This window comes from Delphinapterus leucas, chromosome 21 (genome assembly GCF_059928025.1).
Source record: "Delphinapterus leucas isolate spDelLeu-1000000601 "Yukka" chromosome 21, BTC_Dleu_Yukka2, whole genome shotgun sequence".
Lineage (NCBI taxonomy): Eukaryota > Metazoa > Chordata > Mammalia > Artiodactyla > Monodontidae > Delphinapterus > Delphinapterus leucas.
Genome location: NC_143149.1, coordinates 23,696,334 through 23,719,339, shown reverse-complemented (window position 1 = coordinate 23,719,339; position 23,006 = coordinate 23,696,334). Strand labels below are relative to the sequence as shown.

At 39.7% G+C, this 23,006-nt stretch overlaps 2 protein-coding genes across 35 annotated transcripts in view; one reads left to right on the top strand and one right to left on the bottom strand.

The window, feature by feature from the left end:
- The window catches only part of PPP2CB (protein phosphatase 2 catalytic subunit beta), a 34,804-nt gene that overhangs the window by 5,749 nt on the left and 6,049 nt on the right, over positions 1 to 23,006 (top strand). The window contains exons 1-6 of one of the 2 annotated variants that reach the window (XM_089903740.1): positions 11,225 to 12,516; positions 12,622 to 14,073; positions 15,934 to 16,107; positions 17,387 to 17,476; positions 17,590 to 17,751; positions 19,621 to 19,739. In XM_089903740.1, the coding sequence (XP_089759866.1) occupies positions 13,957 to 14,073; positions 15,934 to 16,107; positions 17,387 to 17,476; positions 17,590 to 17,751; positions 19,621 to 19,739 (662 nt within the window). In that variant the 5' untranslated portion in view covers positions 11,225 to 12,516; positions 12,622 to 13,956. Of the gene's footprint in view, positions 1 to 11,224; positions 12,517 to 12,621; positions 14,074 to 15,933; positions 16,108 to 17,386; positions 17,477 to 17,589; positions 17,752 to 19,620; positions 19,740 to 23,006 lie in introns of those variants that run through there. The other variant, XM_022571146.2, reaches the window with a different exon arrangement.
- Positions 15,653 to 23,006, bottom strand: part of UBXN8 (UBX domain protein 8) — a 50,950-nt gene continuing 43,596 nt past the window's right edge. For 6 of the 33 annotated variants that reach the window (XM_089903713.1, XM_089903715.1, XM_089903709.1 and 3 more), the window contains 2 exons: positions 17,563 to 22,767; positions 15,653 to 16,841 (listed from right to left, as the gene is read on the bottom strand). The gene's annotated coding sequence lies outside the window, so the exon portion shown is untranslated. The remainder of the gene's footprint in view (positions 16,842 to 17,562; positions 22,768 to 23,006) is intronic. The other 27 variants (XM_089903718.1, XM_089903716.1, XM_089903723.1 and 24 more) reach the window with 20 other exon arrangements.

Genomic DNA, 23,006 nt, shown 5'->3' with positions numbered 1-23,006 from the left:
TTTGGTGGTGCTGAATTCTCTTAGCTTTTGCCTATCTGTAAAGCTTTTCATTTCTCCATCAAATCTGAATGAGATCCTTGCCAGGTAGAGTAATCTTGGTTGTAGGTTCTTCTCTTTCATCACTTTAAGTATATCATGCCACTCCCTTCTGGCTTGTAGAGTTTCTACTGAGAAATCAGCTGTTAACCTTATGAAAGTTCCCTTGTATGTTACTTGTCATTTTTCTCTTGCTGCTTTCAGTAATTTTTCTTTGTCTTTAATTTTTGTCAATTTGATTACTATGTGTCTTGGCATGTTTCTCCTTGGGTTTATCCTGTATGGGACTCGCTGTGCTTCCTGGACTTGGGTGGCTATTTCCTTTCCCATGTTGGGGAAGTTTTCGACTGTAATCTCTTTAAGTATTTTCTCGGGTCCTTTCTCTCTCTCTTCTCCTTCTGGGACCACTATAATGCGAATGTTGTTGCGTTTAGTGTTGTCCCAGTGGTCTCTTAGGCTGTCTTCATTTCTTTTCATTCTTTTTTCTTTATTCTGTTCTGCAGCAGTGAATTCCACCGTTCTGTCTTCCAGGTCACTTATCCGTTCTACCTCAGTTATTCTGCTATTGATTCCTTCTAGTGTAGTTTTCATTTCAGTTATTGTATTGTTCATCTCTGTTTGTTCTTTAATTCTTCTAGGTCTTTGTTAAACATTTCTTGCATCTTCTCGATCTTTGCCTCCATTCTTTTTCAGAGGTCCTGGATCATCTTCACTATCATTATTCTGAATTCTTTTTCTGGAAGGTTGCCTATCTCCACTTCATTTAGTTGTTTTTCTGGGGTTTTATCTTGTTCCTTCATCTAGTACATAGCCCTCTGCCTTTTCATCTTGTCTATCTTTCTGTGAATGTGGTTTCCATTCCACAGGCTGCAGGATTGTAGTTCTTCTTGCTTCTGCTGTCTGCCCTCTGGTGGATGAGGCTATCTAAGAGGCTTGTGCAAGTTTCCTGATGGGAGGGACTGGTGGTGGGTAGAGTTGGGTGTTGCCCTGGTGGGCAGAGCTCAGTAAAACTTTAATCCGATTGACTGCTGATGGGTGGGGCTGGGTTCCCTTCTTGTTGGTTATTTGGCCTGAGGCAACCCAACACTGGAGCCTACCTGGGTTCTTTGGTGGGGCTAATGGTGGACTCTGGGAGGGCTCACACCAAGGAGCACTTCCCAGAAGCTCTGCTGCCAGTTTCCTTGTCCTCACAGCCACAGCCACCCCCTGCCTCTGCAGGAGACCCTCCAACACTAGCAGGGAGGTCTGGTTCAGTCTCCCCTGGGGTCACTGCTCCTTCCCCTGGGTCCCGATGCGCACAGCACTTTGTATGTGCCCTCCAAGAGTGGAGTCTCTGTTTCCCCCAGTCCTGTGAAAGTCCTGCAATCAAATCTCGCTAGCCTTCAAAGTCTGATTCCCTAGGAATTCCTCCTCCTGTTGCCGGACCCTCAGCTTCGGAAGCCTGACGTGGGGCTCAGAACCTTCACTCCAGTGGGTGGACTTCTGTGGTATGTGTTCTCCAGTCTGTGAGTCACCCACCCAGCAGTTATGGGATTTGATTTTGCTGTGATTGCGCCCCTCCTACCGTCTCACTGTGGCTTCTCCTTTGTCTTTGGATGTGGGGTATCTTTTTTGGTGAGTTCCAGTGTCTTCCTGTCGATGATTGTCCCGCAGCTAGTTGTGATTCTGGTGTTCCCGCAAGAGGGAGTGAGAGCACGTCCTTCTACTCCGCCATCTTGGTTCAGGGCCAGGTGATTCAGTTTTACATATATATATATATTCTTTTTTAGATTCTCTCTTGTATTAAAGGTTATTACAAGATATTGAGTATAGTTCCCTTTGCTGTACAGTAGGCCCTTGTTGTTCATTTATTTTATATATAGTAAGTGTGTATACGTTAATCCCAAACTCCTAATTTATCCCCCCCATCCACTTTGGTAACCATAAGTTTGTTTTCTGTGTCTGTGAGTCTATTAAATAACTATATGTTGACTCAAGAGGATTTAGCTCTGTAAATAGAACTGCCAAGCAAGTGGTATTTTTGTGTTTCTGAAACAAATTGTTTACTTACCGCTTCAAATTCGACGTTCGGTTTTCTTGCATGATAAACTATAACTTCATGTCTTAGAATATATGTTTTAAATCGATCTCTCAGGCTATAGTGTCAGGTGAAATAGCCAGTTCTGAAATTAGCTGAGTCAGTTAACCTCACTGTGAACAGTAGATGTAGACTTGAAGTTAAGGGCAAAGTTGGTAGTTGAATTGGTTTTACCTTTGACTCTCTAATAATTTTAAGATGTCTTCCTGGAGAAGAATGTTGTACCCCTGCTCAGTCACACTTGAGCCTTAACCACTTGAGCAAGCTTTCTGAATTTGCCCAGAGAGATTCTTTTAACTTCAGCTCCTAAATAAATTGGACTACCCATCTCTAGGACCTCTGAGGCATATTTCAGCTGGTATCTTATCCACTTCTTTCTTTGTATACTCGTACTTTTCCATTAAGCATGATTTGTTTAAGTGAAAATCTCCTGTCATTCATCTTTGTCCTCCACCCCTTTGATGGGGTTGCCGACGGGCTGGAGAAGAGTGACGGTAGCCCTTCCTCGCTACCCCCCTGAGCAGTGCTTAGTGCGGCAGCCCCCTTCTAGCAGCTGTGGTGAACCTCTGTGGTGTATATTTTCTGTCTTCTAGCCTTAGTCTAAAGTTCCATTTCATTTCCCTACCTCTACCCGCCTTTTTCCTGCCAAGTGCAGTGTTTGTTTATAGCAAACTCTAGTAGGCAGCCTGAGTTCAAACCCTGGCTCCACAGCTTGATGGCTGCCAGTCTCTGCACCTCTGACTCCTTATCTAAGACAGGGATGATCGTACTTGCTGATCTCCTGGGGCGGTTGTATTAAGATACTACTGGTGTAAAGTGCTGACCAGAAATTAGCAATGAGTATTAAATGAAGAAAAGCTAAAAATAAAAGTAGCTATTTTATCTTGTTTTAAATGTCATCCTATTTTTTTTTGGAAAAAGATGCAAAATAAGTAGAAGTGTTGATATGACTTCTCTGTGGAGAATGTACTTCAAAAGAGGTTTTCTATAGAGTGGTTCTAGAACTCTGAAAAATGCAGTTTCATTATATCTTTTTAAATTTTTATCATTATTATTTTTTGGCTGCGTTGGGTCCTCGTTGCTGCGCGCGGGCTTTCTCTAGTTGCGGTGAGCGGGGGCTACTCTTTGTCACGGTACACGGGCTTCTCATTACAGTGGCTTCTCTTGTTGCGGAGCACAGGCCCTAGAGCACGCGGGCTTCAGTAGTTGTGGCACGTGGCCTCAGTAGTTGTGGCTCGAGGACTCTAGAGCGCAGGCTCAGTAGTTGTGGCGCACGGGCTTAGTTGCTCTGTGACATGTGGGATCTTCCTGGACCAGGGCTCGAACCCGTGTCCCCTGCATTGGGGGCAGGCATATAGAAAAAATGTAAGAGACAATAAAAAGTCAAACCTAATTGTAAATATCTTTTTGTTTAATTCTTTGTGACTAGATTTTAGGTTTTTTTTTTTAAGTAACATGATTTTTTTGGAGTCTGTTAGAAATACTGTTCTATAGAAAGGTACATCATTGTGAGGGTGATTTCTCCCTCAAAATTAAATTCCTATTCTAGCTCAGATTGCCTAAAACGTGAAGGAGTCAGCTGAAATTAAGACCAAAGTGGCACTGGAAAAAGCCCTGTTTTGAGGTAGTGGCAAAAATAAAACCCATCCTAATGCCAATTGGAGAACAGCTACAAAAAATATGGGTATGAATGATAAGGCATGTCTGGCCTTCAAGGTTAATTTCTGTCTACGGAAAAACTGTTTGCATAAAGTAGTCAAGGCATGCCTTCCAAGAAGGCGACTAGCTCTTAACATGAACTTAAATTAGCAGTCCAGCTTTGGAGCTGATTGCACATTTGACTCGTCTTACGTGTGTAGAGAGATTGCTTCTGCCATTTGTTTCTGCAGCAGCAGTATGCACAGTGATTTAGAAAGAGAGTGTGCCTGGAGAGCCGGTCTGGCACTGCCAAGGACATTCTGTGGCTAGAACTTTTTTTTTTTTTTTTTTTTTTTTTTTTTTGCGGTACGCGGGCCTCTCACCTAGATAGCTCGTCTCTTTCTACTATAACAAAGAATGACATGATTACAGTGGAATATGAGGTTACAACCCAATTTTACTGACTGAACAAATCATCATGTTCCGTGCTTATCTAAGCCAACCTTTCATAGCAGACAGGTAAAGTAACTAAAGCAAACTAGACTAACATAAACTACTGCTAATGACTAGAAAACAGACCTTTTAAAATCGATTCATCATTTCTCAACTTTACATATGATGTGTAAAATCATGTTCATAGATAGAAAAAATGAAGATACATTATAAACGTTTCACATGGAGTAGTTTTATTTGCAACATGTGCCTTTTATTCTACTTTGAAGATCTTGCAGAAAGTTTTCCTTCAGTGTTTTTTTCAGGACAAATGCTCTGAAGGACTTGGTGAATGAAGTCCTCTTTGATGAAAGGAAACCAGAATACCAGAAATTGAAGATAAAATTAATGCCAAAACAATCACTGCACTTTAGACTATGTAAACTATATTTCTGAACTTAGATTTTCTAAGAAAAATGGCATTAAAATCACTGTCATCTTCAAAGAAGGCTAAGTCAGAGCTGCAACAGCATTTCACATTTAGTTTTGGGGTTTTCCTCATATATATATATATATTTTTTTTTAATATTTTTTTATTTATTTGGCTGTACCGGGTCTTAGTTGCAGCACACGGGATCTTTAGTTGCGGCATGCGGGATCTAGTTCCCTGACCAGGGATCGAACCTGGACCCTCTGCATTGGGAGCCCGGATTCTTAACCACTGGACCACCAGGGAAGTCCCTCCTCATATTCTTTTTTGTTTGTTTTTTTTTTTTGCGGTACGCGGGCCTCTCACTGTTGTGGCCTCCTCTCCCGTTGCGGAGCACAGGCTCCGGACGCGCAGACTCAGCGGCCATGGCTCACGGGCCCAGCCGCTCCGTGGCATTTGGGATCCTCCCGGACCGGGGCACGAACCCGTGTCCCCTGCACTGGCAGGCGGACTCTCAACCACTGCGCCACCAGGGAAGCCCGCTCCTCATATTCTTAAATTGAGATGTAATTCACATCCTATAAAAGTCGCCCTATAAAGTGTACAGTTCAGTGGTTTTAGTATATTCATAATGTTTTGCAACCATCTCCACCATATAATTGCAGAACATTTTCATCACCCCAGAAAAGAAACCCCCTGCCCACTAGCAGTCACTCCTCATTCTCCCTTCCCCCCATCCCCTGGTAGCCACTGATTTACTTTCTGTCTCTATGGATTTGCCTGTTCTAGACATTGTATATGAATGGAATTATGTAATACGTAATGTTTTGTGTCTGGCTGGAGATTCTTCCATGCTGAGCATGTGTCAGTACTTCATTTCTTTTTGTGGCTGAATAAAATTCCCTTATATGAATATGGCACTGTGGTTGTTTTTATAATTAAGTTATTGCCATCTGGAATTTGTTTTGAAGTTTAAAAAGTTATTTTTTTCAGATTGAAAAAGTAATACATATTTGTTTTTTAAAAATTTGAACATCTCAGAAATGTAGGGGAAAAGCAAATGCTCTCAACTGTTGCACCCACCTTCCCTGTCCACTACCATCCTGCCTCAGAGGCAAACATTAGGTAGTTTTCCAGGCCTTGTTCTCTGTGTGCAAAAAACATGGGTTTTGGGGGGTAGGGAGGATGTTTGTGGTGTATTGTTTTCATTAAAGTGGGATCACAGTTATACTAAAATCTTTTTTTTTAACCAAAACAATCTGTCTTGGCCTGTGTACATACATACAGTTCATTCTTTCTTAATTTCAACAGACCATATGATTTATTCTTGTGTTTCCAAGCTTGACATTGCCTGGCATACAGACTCCTGACTGTGGTTGAACTGAAAGAAAAGGTTTATTTCTTTGTATTGAAAAAAAAAAAAAGGTCAGTTCTCATTTATGGAAGAACCTTGTAACTGTAGGAGGACAGGCCACCCTACTTACATTAACCTAGCCCTGTAGGATTTGGAACTTCATTTAATCTCATCTGTTTTGAAGATCACTCTGTTCTATGGCTTTCTTTAGATGAATTTGCCTAGGAGTAAGAGGTAGACTCTAATGTTTTATAGCAGACTATTTATGTGTAAATAGAGGGGAAGGAAAAGAACTTGTATACTGGCTCTGCCAAAACCAAATACGGTAGCCTTTTGGGATTATGGCTCTGGCAGTGGGCACCAACACAAAACTAAAAATAGAAAGTCACCTGTTGAGAAACTGGGGAGACTTGACATTTATATATTCTGCATTCTTAAAATGTGGGTAGAGGAAAAATAAAGTATTATATGTGAATGTCATTCCCAAAGCTTTATTTTTCTCAATTCTCTTCCTAAGATAGATTTGACTTTATAGCAACAAGAAAGAATTTGTTTTAAATGGGTGAGAAAGGAAGCAAGTTTGAATGGATAGGTATACAGCGACGCATTAAACTTGCTGGTATACTGTTAAGCTTTATGCCTGGATGTGTCTGTGCCGGGTGGCGTTTACCATCACCACAGTCCTTCACTTCACAGTTTAAACTTGGTCTTGTCAGAGTCTTAGAGATAATTAAACTTTGGGTGCTAAGTCACATTAAAAAGCACTCGTGAGAATTATATATAGAATTACACGGTGTACAGAAAAGAGTGTAGCAGTCCTAAGACCACTGTATGTAGAAAGGCCTCATTTCAAGGTTGTCTGGTGTCTGGAAACTTGGATTTGGGGAGGCTTCCCACCATTCCCTGTTAAGCGTGGCTCACTGTGCCTAAACTGTTTATGCAAACAATGTGATTTATGCGGAACACGTGCTTTTCTTTTGAAGTCTGGAGTTTTGGTACATGCTAGGCAGGGGGTATCCATGTGACCAGCTCCCCTTTACAAATCCTGGGCACGGAGCCTCTAATGAGCGTCCCCGTGACTGACGGATTTCACACGTGTAGTTTCGGCTTGTTGCTGCAGGTGTTGGGCTCACTCTCTCTAGCTCTGCTGGGAGAGGACTCCTGAGGCTTGCGCTTGATTTACTCAGGGCTGTGCCCCATGTGCCTTTTTTTGCTGATTTTGCTTTTTTGCTGTAATAAATCATAGCCATGAGTACAACTACGTGCTGAGTTGTGTGGACCTTCTTTTATGAATCACCACCAAACCTGGGGCTGGTCTTGGGGACCCCTGACACACAAGGGTTTTTACACTGAGAATTCCAAGTATCAGATGAACTGTATACTTACTTCTGCCAGTCCAGCACATTCTTTCCTTGAAGGCAAGCCAGAGTGATCTCACAGTAAGATCACTTTACAATAAAGGGTGTTAGCTATAAGTCAAGTGTTTAGAAACATCAGGAATCTGTACAGTAAAGATAAAAATATTGGAGGGGGGCTGGCTCTGGCCTGACAAAGTACTTCACTGTTATGTAGATAAAAGCTTAGGAAGTATTATGGTAAAGCAAACACACACACACACACACACACACACACCACACACACACACACACTGTAAATCACATATCTTAACCCATCCTCATAGTTTTATAAAACCTGTGCTGGGTTAAGATAACCATATATCCTTAAAAGAACAATTGTGGGACTTCCCTGGTGGCGCAGTGGTTAAGAATCCACCTGCCAATGCAGGGGACACAGGTTCAAGCCCTGGTCTGGGAAGATCCCACATGCCACGGAGCAACTAAGCCCGTGCGCCACAACTACTGAACCTGTGCTCTAGAGCCCGTGAGCCACAACTACTGAGCCCATGTGCCACAACTACTGAAGCCCACACGCCTAGAGCCCGTGCTCCGCAAGAGAAGCCCGCGCACAGCAATGAAGAGTAGCCCCCCGCTCACCGCAACTAGAGAAAGCCTGCCTGCAGCAACGAAGACCCAATGCAGCCAAAAATAAATAAATTTTTTTAAATTGAATTGGATAATATTTACATTTTGGGGCTTTTTATTTCTATATTTAAAGTGAGACAGTAATGATAATGTTCGTATATGAAGCAGGTTTCCTTTTTAGAGTTGGAACCATTGGCTGAGTTTTTTTTTAATTAATAATCACAGAAATAGACATCGGGTCCAATTGAACTCTAATGACTTACGCTCTTCAGTTTGATTTTTTTTCTGAACAAAATTGGGAAGCTATCTTATGAATAAACTTGGTAAAAATGCTGTTTCATTTGTGATCTTGGACATTTCTGGCCGTTTGCCAGACCTTTAAGGAGATGCTTGAAAATCTCTAAAATTTCCTTCAGTTCTAATTGGAATTACACCTTGTAGCAGCTCTGCCCTCATTCTCGCCCCATCCCAGTGACTGACTGGGCAGCAGGGAGCATGTGTCTCAGCTGGCCAGTGAGAATTCTGGGAAAACTTTGTGAGATGGATAGACTAGACTGGCATGTGCCCTTTGGCCTTTTGCCCCTTCTTGCTGAGTAAGATACCAGATGCAGTGCCTACAGATGCATCATCATTTTATGACCATGAGATGGTGATTCTGTTTACTAAGGATGGCAGAGAAGGTGAAGGGAAAGAGTCTGCTGCCCCAGTGGTCCTTGAGAAGCTGCACCAACCCAGCGCTGCCTATGTCCAGGCTTCTTGTTACATGAGAAAAATAAACCCACAGTTTATGTCTTCTCTTCCCCCCTGAGAAAAAGATACTTCAGTAACATGATGATAATAAAATAATGTATTTTGCCACACAGCTAAGAATCAACCCTTAGAGAATTTGAATTTGGAAAAGCATAGCTATTTCCATATTACACATGTGGAAGGTAAGACTTCACATTTTAGAGAGACACAGACTCACAGATACCTAGTCTCAGTGAAGAAACTGAAGTGTATATAGGTCTTAGGGTTACACAGTTAGATTTCAAATGGGAGAACTCATTTTTCTGGAAGACTTCTGCACATACCTCATTCTAACTAATTATAGGCAAAGAGAAGAAAAATATGGACTACACTGTTCATAACTCTTGGGAAGTTTACGAGGCTAACTTAAGCAGAAATGTCATTTGCCAGAAGAATGTTTAGTAGCCTAGAATCAGAAGGCAAGCTGGAGAACCAAGCTTGGAAATTTTGCAGAAATTGAAGAGAGATTGGAGCCGCAGTCAAAATCATACCATAGAAACGATTTAGAATGCTGGAGAGAACACCTGTGTGGGAGTAGAACTTGCCTTTGTCTCTACTGCTTAGAGTCACTTCAGGTTAAAAGTCTGGGCTAGGTGCATCCAGTTGGCATAGATGAACCTGGAGGTAGACTGACTTTCTTTGTGATTCTAACAGTGTGTATACAGACTTTCGTTGGGATTTTGTTTTATGTATTCTAACATCAGTGTTTTGGATTGGTGTAATAGGACGAAATAGTCGCTGAAAGCAAGTTGAGGTGAATGATACATGTCTTTGTAGTAATGTGAACCGACTTACCCTTATCTTTCATCTTACATCTTACATCTTACATGTAGGTCAACAGAACAGATGCATTAATATAATGATTTCCAAGCTTTTTAGTCTCGTGACCCCTTTTTACTTTTAAAACTTAAGGAGATCAGTATAGTAAGTGAATAAAAGTTTTTCAACAAAACTTCATAGTGTCACTATTACAAGTTTGGGAACTAATAAAGCCATCAGTGTAGAAAATCTCCCTACCTAGACTTAAAAATTAACTTTTTGATTTAAAATACAGAAAATATAACTTTACATTTTAAGTCAACTGTTATAAAAATAGTTTAAAACCTTCTTTCATTTAACAGTTTAAACAGTGAAGGCTAATTCAGAGCTTTATATTCTCAAATGCTTTCATATAAATAGTTTTCTTGGGCCTCTCAAAAATGTGACCTCTTAATTAGGATTGACTGAATCAATTATTTTTGAGGCATATTGTAACTTATTCTACAAATATCTGTATACTACAGATGTCAGTATTATTGTTATCCTGTGTGCTGTAAATATTTCCCCAGGCATTTTTCTTTTATCTCTTTCTGTAAACAGAAGTTTTAATTTTGTTTGGTTTGAGCTCATCAAAGCCAGCGTGTTTGAGATGGAGAGTTTACCTGTTCTTTTTATCTCTGGTGCCTGGCCTATAATAGACACCTGACAGATGTGACATGGATACATGAACCTTACTCTTCAGGAATATTTTGATATGTCACGTGATTGCGGTGTATGATGTACATCAGAGCGAGTGGTTTATCAGCCTCCTGACTTGTCCTGTGTGGGAACTATATATTAAGTAATCTTTCCTCTGTTTTTGGTAATACTTCCTTTAGTAGGTTCTTTAAGTAGGGTGAGCTTGTTAAAAATTCTTAACGTTACATGACTTGAGGATTCTGTTTTAAATATTTCTGGAAAATGTTGGTTATTTGCTCCCATTTGACTTGAAAAACAAATTACCTGATGCTTGCTAAGCAGATGACATAGTGATCTTACTCACTTTTAAGCTTGTTGCCATGACTGTTTTCCAGTTGTTAGTTCCATTGCGGGAGGTTATGTTGCTCTTGAAAGACCTCTGCTACTTGTTTTCTCAATCTTCAGCCATTATACTAGGATCCTTTTAACTTTGGGATTTGGCTTCTATAAATTGGTTTTTGGTTTTTTTCAGAGATTTTTTTCTTTTTTTAATGTGGACCATTACTAAAGTCTTTATTGAATTTGTTACAGTATTGCTTCTGTTTTATGTTTTTTATGGTTTTTTGGCCACAAGGCATGTGGGATCTTAGCTCCCCAACCAGGGATTGAACCTGTACCCCCTGCATTGGAAAGGCGAGGTCTTTAACTGCTGGACTGCCAGGGAAGTCCCTATAAATTGGTTTTTGTATTAAGGACTTTTTGTCTTTAACCCCAGTTCATTAATGCTTTGGGCTTGACTTGAAGGACTCTGCTGTGAAAGTTTGGTCCTGTGATCTGAACCAGCTATTTGAAGAACCTAACATGATCGTGTCTGAAAATTGTTAGAGCAGTTTTCTTGGTGTGGAACTCCTAGACAGTTTTTCTTGTTAAACAGGGGATCTTGTAGTTTTGTGACTTGCCTTTTTCATTTATATACCAGATACCCATTATATCAAATATACTTCTATAACATTCTTTTTTTTTTTTTTTTTTTTTTTTGCGGTACACAGGCCTCTCACTGCTGTGGTCTCGACCGTTGCGGAGCACAGGCTCCAGACGCGCAGGCTCAGCGGCCATGGCTCACGGGCCCAGCCACTCCGCGGCACGTGGGATCTTCCCGTACCGGGGCACGAACCCGTGTCCCCTGCATCGGCAGGCGGACTCTCAACCACTGCGCCACCAGGGAAGCCCTATAACATTCTTAATGTCTACTTAGTATTCCATTCTGTGGATGTTTCATATTTGTTTTCTTAACTATCCAGTGTACATTTATAGTTTTGTTTTTCGTAAAAGCAGTCATTCCTTTACTTATATCCATACATATTTATCTGATTTTATTCATAGTGTAGATGCCTAGAAGTGGAGTTGCTTGGTCCAATGTGTAACCATGTATCAGTTAGCGTTAGGTTTGGTTTGTGTAACAGAAAATCCAAAGTAATAAAGGCTTAACCAAGGTTGCAGGTTGTATTTCTCCATGTACAGGAAAATCTGGAGATAGGCAGTCCAGGGGTGATAACTCCACTGAGGTATCAGGAAACCAGACATCTTGCTGTGTTAGTTTCCTGGGGCTGCTGTAACAAATTACCACTAACTGGGCGGCTTAAAACAACAGACATTTATCCCTCACGGCTCTGGGGGCTGGAAGTCCAAAACCTAGGTGTCAGCAGGGCCACGCACCCTCTGGAGGCTCTAAGAGAGAATCCGTTATTTGCCTCTTCCAGCGTCTGGAGACTGCTGGCACTCCTTGGCCATGTCACTTCAATCTGCCTCTCTCTTCACATGGACTTCTCTGTCCGTGTGTCTGTCTCAAAACCCCCTCTCCCTCTCTAATAAGGGTATATGTAATTACATTTAGGGCCTATTGGGATAATCTAGGATAAGTGCTTCCCCCAAGATGCTTAATCACATCTTTTTCATACGAGGTAATATACACAGGTTCTGGTGATCGGGAAGAGAGTATCGCTTTGCAGTGTGTTTCGTCAGCCTGCCACATCTTCCAGCACTCTGCTTGCTCTTCCTAGGGAGCAGCCCCTCTTTATGGTAGAGGTGGCTCCTGGAGTCCAGCCATCACATATACATTCTAGGAAACAGGATGCAGAGTGATGAAGGGCACATCCCCTTTTTAAGGAAACTTTCTGGTTCCCACATAACACTCCTTACATCACACAGACCAGAACTTAGTCTTACAGCCATTTGTAGTTGCATGAGAGGCTGGTGCTATGGACTGAATATTTGTATCTTCTCAAAATTCATAGGTGATGCCTGATCCCCAGTGTGATGGTACTTGGAGGTGGCGCCTTTGGTAGGTAATTAGGTCATGAGGGTAAAGCCCTCATGAATGGAATTAGTGCCCTTTATCAGAAGAGACGCTAGAGAGATGACCTCTCTCTCTTAATACCATGTGAAGAAGGCATACACAGCAAGAAGGCGTCCCTCTGCAAACCAGGATGAGGGTCCTCACCAGGAATCGAATCAACCGGCACCTTGATCTTGGGTTTCTCAATCTTCAGAACTGTGAGGAATAAATTTCTGTTGTTTAAGCCACCTAGTCTGTTATTTTTTACGGCAGCCTGAACTAAGACAGCTGGGAAATGTAGCTTTTCAGCTTGGAGCATGGCTATCTAATTGAATACAATGAGTTTAATTATTGAGAAGGAAAGGGATAGTGGATATTGAGGTTAGGCAGTCTTTGCCTCAGATCAGTTTACATTTTGTTAGCTTTCCAGATATGTGCATTCCTGCCTATAGGGTATGAGAATAGGCATAGAAATCCCATGCCCCTTAGTTATTACCTCTCGGCCCTAGGCAACCCTAATCTTCTGTCTCTGTAGATTTGTCTGTTCTAAACAATTCACGTAAATGGAGTCATACAATATATGACCATTTGTGACTGTCTTCTTTCACTTAATATGTTTTCAGTTATAGCATGTGTCAGGACATCATTTCTTTTTCTTTTTATTATTGAGTAATAGTCCATTGAATGAATAATACCATATTTGTCTGTTCATTAGTTAATGGACATTTAGGTGGTTTCCACTTTTTGGCTATTGTAATGCTGCCATGAACATGTGTAAACGTAAGTTTTCATTTCTCTTAAGTATATATCTAGGGATGGAATTGCTGAATCACATGGTAATTCTATGTTTAACACCTTGAGGAACTGTCAGACTGTTTTCCATAGCAGTTGTACCATTTTAGATTTTCACCAACACTGTGTGAAAGTTCCAATTTCTCCACATCCTCAAAATCACTTGTAATTCTTTTTTATTTAGCCATCCTAGTAGGTGTAAAGTGGAATCTTGTTGTGGTTTTAGTTTTATGATTTTATAATACACATTCAGGTGGTTTTTTCCTCCAGATTTTCTTTTAATAGACAAGAAATGATGCCTTCAGATTTGTGATAGGAGCTTCCCTGGTGGCGCAGTGGTTGAGAGTCCGCCTGCTGATGCAGGGGACACAGGTTCGTGCCCTGGTCCGGGAAGATGCCACATGCCGCAGAGCGGCTGGGCCTGTGTGAGCCATGGCCGCTGAGCCTGCGCGTCCGGAGCCTGTGCTCCGCAATGGGACAGTGAGAGGCCTGCGTACCAAAAAAAAAAAAATTTGTGATAGAATTTTTTTTTTAATTGTTGATTTCATTTTTTTTTAACAGGCTAAGGAAATTTTAACAAAAGAATCAAATGTGCAAGAGGTCCGCTGTCCTGTTACCGTCTGTGGAGATGTGCATGGTCAATTCCATGATCTTATGGAACTCTTTAGAATCGGTGGGAAGTCACCAGATACAAACTATCTATTCATGGGTGACTATGTAGACAGAGGTTATTATTCTGTGGAGACTGTGACTCTTCTTGTGGCATTAAAGGTATGGTTGATGAAGTTTATTTATTTATTTTTCAAGCTTTAATAGGCAAAAGGCAAGAGTGGCGGCATTGCATATCACCTGTTCTAGTTTATGATCCATTCACTTTATAGCCCCTTAAAATAACACTTCATTTTACATCTTTTGAGAGAGAGACATGAAAAAGATACATTAAACCTCTCCTGCCTACTTCTGGTAAATTATTGTTGTAGGTAATCCATAGCTGAAGTCTTGGAATCATTTTTAGTCAACTTATCCCTCATATATAGTCAACTAATAAGTTTTTAAAAAATTCTTGCCTTGCAAAATCTGTTATTCCTGTCTTTCTATTTTTACTATCATACAATGTATATCTTCATCACTTCACACTTTAATTAGTGCAGTAGTGTGGTAGCTAATATTTCTGCCTCCAAGATCTGACCCCTCCAGATCCACCTTGCATATGCTGCCAGATTAAACCTCTCTCATTTAACATTCATCTTGTTACTTCGCTGTTCCCAACTCTTCAGTGATTCTGTGTTACCTGCAGAATCGAGCTCACTCTCCTTGGCTGGAGTCTAGTAGAGTCTCCTCTACTGTCTAGCCTGAATTTGCTGCTAGTAGTTGGTAGCATAAACTCTTTGCCTCAGATCAGAGTATTTCAGTGCTCTGGCTGTCTCCAAATATTTACCTGATTTCCCCAAACGATTACTCTGTCTTTGATTTCTTACCCTTCTGCCAAGACTCAGCTCAAGTCCTACTTCTTCCATGAAGCCTTCAACCACCTTAGCTTTACTCCTTCTACTCTAAATTATCGTAAAATGTATTCTCCCATCCCTTATTTATGTTACATAGTGGTGTATTGCCTTGTTTCTCATACTTCCTTAAGTGAAATTAGTCCCTAACCAGCAGAATTCATGTACTATATTTGTGTGGACCTGGTACTAGATTTGAACTCTGTGCTTACTGCTGGACACATAACAGGTGCTTAGTGAATACGTGTGAAGTATGCATTTGCAGCTTTTTGGTTTGCAGAATCTGATGCTTTTTTATACTTCTTATCAGACACATTGCTAACCAAAAAGTATGCCATAAAGTATGTCTCTATGTTCTGTTATGGAAAGGAAACTATATAAATACATTTGAAATCTTGCCCACATTTGGCAGGGCCTGTTTTGGGGTTTTTTTTGACATGTCTAAAATTTCTTTTTCCCCCCCCAAATTGTCAAATATTTAATTATTTATGAAAATTTTTAACAATACATGTGCATCATAAAAAGTTGGTTTTCAACATAATACTGTAAAATATACAGGTTCTAGGAAGTGAACTAAAGCATAACAAAGATACATTTAAAAAAGTTATTCATTCCCTTCCTACACCTCACCATCTTCATCTCCAGCCTGGCAGGGCCTGTTTTTGTGTTCTGTTGGCAAATACATTCTTCTGTGGGAAATAAAAGGGAGGGAGAAGTTAGTCTGTAGAGAGTTTGTCTTGGGTCCAGATCTCTTTTGTGTCTGTGGAGCATTAAAAAGTCATAGTGTTCTGGAAAAACTAAGAAGACTAGTGATAATTTGAGTATGAAAAAGATATTGGAGACAAAGAGTCAGATACGATTTTATTATAATAAAATAGTTACCAGTTAATAAGGATTCCAGTGAGGGGAGTATGGATACACAGTATGAAGAAGGATGGCCATAAAAAAATACTTCAAAGGTTAATCAAGAGGACCTGGTGATGAATGAGAAAATTTTTTATTCTGAAAAAATTTACATTTAATCTACTAGCAGACTGAAGGGCCATTTAAAGAAATGGGTCAGAGGTTAATGTGCTTAGCATAGCACTAGTAAAAATACTTCCATGGGTTTCTTTGCCTTTTCCTTCAGGTGCGTTACCCAGAACGTATTACAATCTTGAGAGGAAACCACGAAAGCCGACAAATTACCCAAGTATATGGCTTTTATGATGAATGTCTGCGAAAGTACGGGAATGCCAATGTTTGGAAATACTTTACAGATCTGTTTGACTATCTGCCACTTACAGCTCTAGTGGATGGGCAGGTATGTATGTGGGGACAGATACAAGTAGGAAAAGATTTTCTATTAGTACTTTAGGGTCTAGATTGACATGACATTCTTTCTGCATCTCCTTGGCCTTCTCTGCCTCTTTCCCTTATACTTAAAGTTTCAGAACAGGGAACTGGCTAAGTTTTATACACGTTGAGACCAGCAAGTTCTTCCTTTCATCCTCTCCATCTTCCTGCTTCCCTTTCCATCTATTGATATATCTGTTTATACACCATGTGTTAAGTGACATTTTCTGATTCTGAGTAGTAGGACAGATCTACCTCCTTGGGAACTTTCACAGTCTTCTACTAACGCTCATGAAATAGAAGTCATTTCTAAATGACCAAGTGGAAGTATAGTGTAAACCAAAACTTTTAGATGTAAGTAAGGGATGAAATGCAAGGAAATGCATTTATTTATAAATTACATTTAACTCGAAGAATGAAACAGTAAAATAAACTTGGATTAATTAAAAATAAAAGCAGAAATAGATACCAAAAATACATAGTTGATCAATATGGCCCAAAGCAGTTTTTGAAAAGTCTATTAAAGAAATATAATAGTCAAAACTCATCTAGAGGGCTTCCCTGGTGGCGCAGTGGTTGAGAGTCCGCCTGCCGATGCGGGGGACACGGGTTCGTGCCCCGGTCCCGGAAGATCCCACATGCCGCCGAGCGGCTGGGCCCGTGAGCCATGGCCGCTGAGCCTGCGTGTCCGGAGCCTGTGCTCTGCAAGGGAGAGGCCACAGCAGTGAGAGGCCCACATACCGTGAAAAAAAAAATATATATATATATATATATATATATATAAAAATAAAAATAAATCCGGTATAAACATTGAGAACAAAATAACAAAAATATTTTTTCAAACTCTTAGAAAACTGAAAAACTATTACAACCAATAACAGGAATCAGTAGGGTCTTTACTGTAAGAGAAATTTAAAATTTTTATATGTCAGCAGTAACCAACAGAAAAGTTAATGGTGGGTCACAAAGCACGGAAATCGCATTCTAGAGAAAGTGGAAATATACTATATAAAATACCTAGGATTATAAAGAAAAAAGAAGTGTATTTTAAATGTTAACAGCTTTCTCTGATCATGCATTTTTTGTTTTTTTCCACTGTGTATTATACATTTTCCACTGTGAATATTATTAAATGCTATTTTGAAAAGAAAAGCTACTAGGATTGACATTGGTAACCATTATTTACTCTCCATTAACTTTTAGCATTTAATAAAACAAATTCATTTTCTTTTTAAATTCATAAACAGATATTCTGCCTCCATGGTGGCCTCTCCCCATCCATAGATACACTGGATCATATAAGAGCCCTGGATCGTTTACAAGAAGTTCCACATGAGGTAAACTTAGTTTTAATGAAAAAGAAAGCAATATAACCACATTGTGGTAACCCTAGATTAGTTAAATATGAATACTCATAACTTACGTCGCATACTTCCATTTTCTTTGCCAGGGCCCAATGTGTGATCTGTTATGGTCAGATCCAGATGATCGTGGTGGGTGGGGTATTTCACCACGTGGCGCTGGCTACACATTTGGACAAGATATTTCTGAAACGTTTAACCATGCCAATGGTCTCACACTGGTTTCTCGTGCTCACCAACTTGTAATGGAGGTATGTCCTTTTCTTATAGGATGATGATCTCTGTTTCAAATAAATGTCTCTCTAATAAAGCTTCATGACTTAGAATGTCAGAAACATTCCTCCCCATTACCTAAATGAAAGGAAAAAAAACTTGGCTGATTTTAGCAAGTAGGGAAAGTACTAGTTGGCCAAAGCGAAATTATATCTCACTTTTGTAATTAATTTAGACTTCAAGAAAAATTGCAAAAAAATAGTAACAAAAAATTCCTTTCTGTCCTACACTCAGATTCCTAAAATATAAATATTTTAATATTTGCTTTATCATTCTCTCTCCCTTCCTATTCCCCTTTCCCCTCACACATTACTTTTTTTTTTAGCTGTTTGAACATCAGCTGAAGGTGAGATCCTCCTTTACATCCAAATTTCCATGTGTGTTTTGTAAAAATAAGGACTTTCTCCTAAATAACCACAGTATAGTTATCAAGGTCAGGAAATTTTCATTGATATAGTACCATTATCTAAGTGCTTTATTCAGGGACTTCCCTGACGGTCCAGTGGTTAAGACTCTGTGCCTCCACTGCAGGGGACACAAGTTTGATCCCTGGTCAGGGAACTAAGATCCCACAAGCCTCGCAGCACGGCCAAAAAAATAAAATAATAAAAAAAATTTTTAAGTCTATAAACGCTTTAGTTAAATTTTTATTATCTCACCAATGTCCTTTATAGCAGAATTTTTTAATAGCAAAATTTAATAATGTGTGTGCACCTATAATCTCATCCAGGATCATGCTGTATTCAGTCCCCTCGGATGTGGAAATTCCTCAGATTTCCTTTGTTTTGCATAATCTTGACATTTTTGAAGACTACAAGCAATTTTATTTTGTAGAAATCGCCTTCATTTATGGTTTGGCTGATGTTTCCTTATGATTGGGGATGTGCGCTTTTGGCGGGCATATCACAGTATGAGGATGTGTCCTTCTCGGCACATCGTGTCAGGTCATGGGATCTTTCCCAGTGCTGGTGCTATTAACTAACTTGGATCACTTAGTTAAGGTGGTGCCTGCCACATTTCTCTACCATGATGTTACTATTCTTTAAACATTAAAGGAATATAAATAGAATATAATCCTTCCAAACCAGTAGGGAGTGGCTTCAAGATGTTAGAGAAAATTTCACTAACCCAACAGAGGCAGAAGGGGTAACAGCATGGTAATAAAGAACGTAGATTTGTACAGTAAAGATAAACCTCATTATAATCATAAGGAATGTGAATGGATAAAAATTTTTACTTACCTAAAATACTGAGAGTCTCAAATTGGATAAATAATCAAAAAATTCACCCATTATTTGGGATTTATCTAAAACATGATGATACCACAGACTAGAAATAGAGGGATGGAAAATGGTGTATTAATACATCATTAGATAATTATCCAAAATATAGTTAATAATATGAATCAGAAAAGGCTGTAAGACAGTAGTATATTTAGAAATAAAAAGAGGTATTTTGCTGATGAAAAGTGGCCCAGTTATATAGGAGAGAATAATTCTAAATTTTTATTTACCTAGTAATACAGTCAAAGTACGTAAAGCAAAAATTGACATAATTTATGAGGAAGAATTGAGACATCTTCCATCATTGTGGGAGAAATCTGAATACACATCCTAGCCTCGATCTCAAGCGTAGATTAAGCAGAAAAAGTTACTAAGCTCCATAGCTGAATCTCAGTGCAGGTGTACATATTAAAGATGGACACCACATAAGGTAACACAGAAGACTGCATTTCCACAGAGAATACTCGTGTAACTTTTGAGTTTAGTTTTCTAAACTTAGCTATGTCAACATTATGATTTTATGGTGAAATACTGATTTTTTTTTTTTTTTTTTAAATGCTGCAGGGATACAATTGGTGTCACGATCGGAATGTGGTTACCATTTTCAGTGCACCGAATTACTGTTATCGTTGTGGGAACCAGGCTGCTATCATGGAATTAGATGACACTTTGAAGTATTCCTTGTAAGTAATTTTAAATTTTAATTGTATGTAATCACTTTCAGAAGGAAAATTGCAATGTGGATTATTAAAGTTAGAGGTAGAGGAGTTTTGCTTCTGGAATAGCGGAGTGAGGAACATGGCAAACCCTCTCCCCAGTAGGAACAAACACTGGACTGGAAAACGTTATTTTAAACAATTGTTTCAAGTGTTTGGAATTTGTCCTAAATGTATACAGCAAATACAGAAACACTTATTCTGGATCTGCTAGCTCTCAGTATAACACCAGAGTCTGTGGAATTTGAGTCACGAGTGTTTCCTCCTGTTTCCAGATCCCCTGTACAGAAACTACACTGCAGTCGTTCTGTCCCGGGTGGGTGTGGTCAAGAAGATGGGGCTTCTCCCCTCCCCCAGTTCCCAGTCCAGGGCTGTTGTTTCTCCCCCCTGGGGGGCAGGTGCCAGCATATCTCACCTGTCCCAGTCCAGGGTTACAGAGGCTCTGCTCCCAGTGGGTGCAGTCGGTCAGGCTGAGACTCCCTTCCCCTCCCTGGCTCCTAGGGTGGAGGCTCTGTTCCAGTCATGTGTGGCAGGCAGAGAATGCTGTCTCCCCAGTTCTTGCCTCAGTGCCTACTCTAGAACAGGGGATGTCACTAAGAAGTGGGCCATCATACCTGCCTGCAATTCCGGAACAGTGGCATAGAAGTTCTGTTCAGAGAGAGATGCAGAACAAAAAGTTCCTTACCTCTCTGCCTGAGGGGGCTGACCTTACTTAGAACAGAGGGTCAAGAATTGCACGCCTAAGTATTTTGTTGAAGACAGTGGGTATTATGGTGGAGACCAATGAAGAAGGCTCTCATAGCTCCCATGATACTAGTAGCAACAAGCAAAAGAGGAGAGCAAGGAGAACTTTAACAGGTAAAAGCAGGGAAAGAGATAGTGAAGAAGAGCTTTCCTGAGATCATCACAGTCAACTCTGGGAGACAAGATGGCTGTGCACGTACATTAGGCTGTACCCACACAGGAGCAGTCAGACACATCATGGTCAAGATGTTGAGAGTCTAAAAGAAATAATCTTGAAGGCAGTAAGAGAAAAATGACTTACAAAAGGGAACCTCAATCGAATAATCAGCTGACATTTCCTCAGAAAGGCAATGAAACATACTCAAAGTGCTGAAAATAAAAACCAAGGTCATGTCCAGCACAACTTCGGAATGAACACAAAAGAAGGGCATACCCAGATAAACAAAAACGGAGGGAATTCAGTGCTGGCAGACCTGCCATACAAGATATACTAGAGGGAGCACTTCAGGCTGAAAGCAAATGATACCAGAAAGTAAGTCAGCTGCACACACAAGGTAGTAATAGTAGAAGATGGTAGAATTGCACCTTCTTAACTGATTTAAAAACCAGTTGCATGACACAGTAAGGATATACTTGTAGTATATAATTGAACTTAAAAGAAACAGAATATATAGAAATGCAGTCGTAGATTTGATAGTAACAGCACAGAGGAGGTGGGTGGGAACAAAGCTGTACTAAAGAAGGAAGTAACGCCAGATGGTAACTTGAATTAAAGGAAGAATATGAAGAAAATACAAACGAGAAGGTTATTTAACAAAATCTATAAATATACACTCACTCTCCTTCTCTCTCAGCTTCTTCAGGGTCATAAGAGTATATAAAATAGTAATTATATATTATAGTAATAATATTAAAAAGTGTATATAATAATTTTGGGGGTTTGTAACATATACTGTGTATAACAGCAATACCGAAAACGGGGAATGGAAATGGAAAGGAGCTATATGCTATCTAGGAGTAAATACCTCTTAAATCACTAGAATTTATAAATCTGAAGTAGAATTTCATAAGTTGTGTATTCTGAGTTCCAGAGCAACCACTAAAAAAGAAAAATAATGGTAAAGTTATTAAAGGAATTTAAATACTATGTTAGAAAATATTTTACTAAAAAGAAAGCAGTTAAAGCAGAAACCAGTAAACAAAGAAAGGCATATTTAAAAAAAGAAAAGAAAATGGCAGGTATAAATCCAGTCTTATCAATAACACTGAATGAGTCATCAACACAATGCAATCAAAGGGCAGAAGTTATCAAGTTGGTGTTTTTGTTTTTAAATATCTAGCTTTATAATGTCTACAGGAAACATAATTTAGATTCAAAAACAAAAATAGGTTAAAAATAAAATGGTGAGAAAAGATACATCATGCAAATAGTAACCATAAAAGTGCTGGGCTGAATATACTAATACCAGACCAAACAGATTTCAAACCAAAAACTGTTACTAGAAATAAAGAAGAACGCTTCACAATGATAAAGACTCAGACTATTAGGAAAATATATCATAAACGTATGCACTTAACAATGGAGCCCTAGAATATACGGAGCAGAAATGAACAGAACTGAAGGAAGAAACAGACAAAAATAGCTGGAGACTTTATTATGCCACCTGCAATAACAGAACTAGACAGAAGATCAGCAAGGAAATAGAAGACTTGAAAAACACTACAACTTTACCTAACGTCTGCAGAACACTCCACCAGGCAATAGCAGAGCACAGAGTTTTCTCAGACGCACATGGAACATTCTCCAACACTGACCATGTGCTTGGCTATAAACCCTAAGCCTTAGAACATTTAAGATTGGAGTCATACAAAGTATGTTCTCCAAACACTGTGGGATGAAATCAGAAATCAATAACAAAAGAAAAACTGGAAAATATACAAATAGGTACAAACTAAGACACTCCTAAATAACCTTTGTGCGGGGGGGTGGCCAAAGAAGAAATCACCAGGGAGATGAGAAGATACTTTGAGATGAGTGAAAATGAAAACACAGTGTACCAAAACCTGTGGGATACAGCGAAAGCAGTGTTTGCAGGGAAATTTATAGCTGTAAATGCCTGTATTAAAAGTCAGATAGAATTAGAAGTTGACAATATATAACCCAGAAGAGGGCTCTCACCAGAACTCACCCATGCTGGCACCCTGATCTCCAACTTCCAGCCTCCATAACCTAACTGTACACCTTAAGGACCTAGAAAAAGAAGAGCAAACTAAACTCAGTGCAAGCATATGGAAGGAAATAAAATTAGCAGTGGAAATAAAATGAAATTGTACAAAAACCGTAGAGAAAACCAACGGAACCAAAAGTTGTTTCTTTTTGACAAAATTGAAAAGCCTTAACTAGACTGGCCAAGAAAAAAAAAGAGCGAAGACTCACATTACCAAAATCCCCACAAGCCTTACTGAAAGAAGAAGAATTGTAAGGGAATA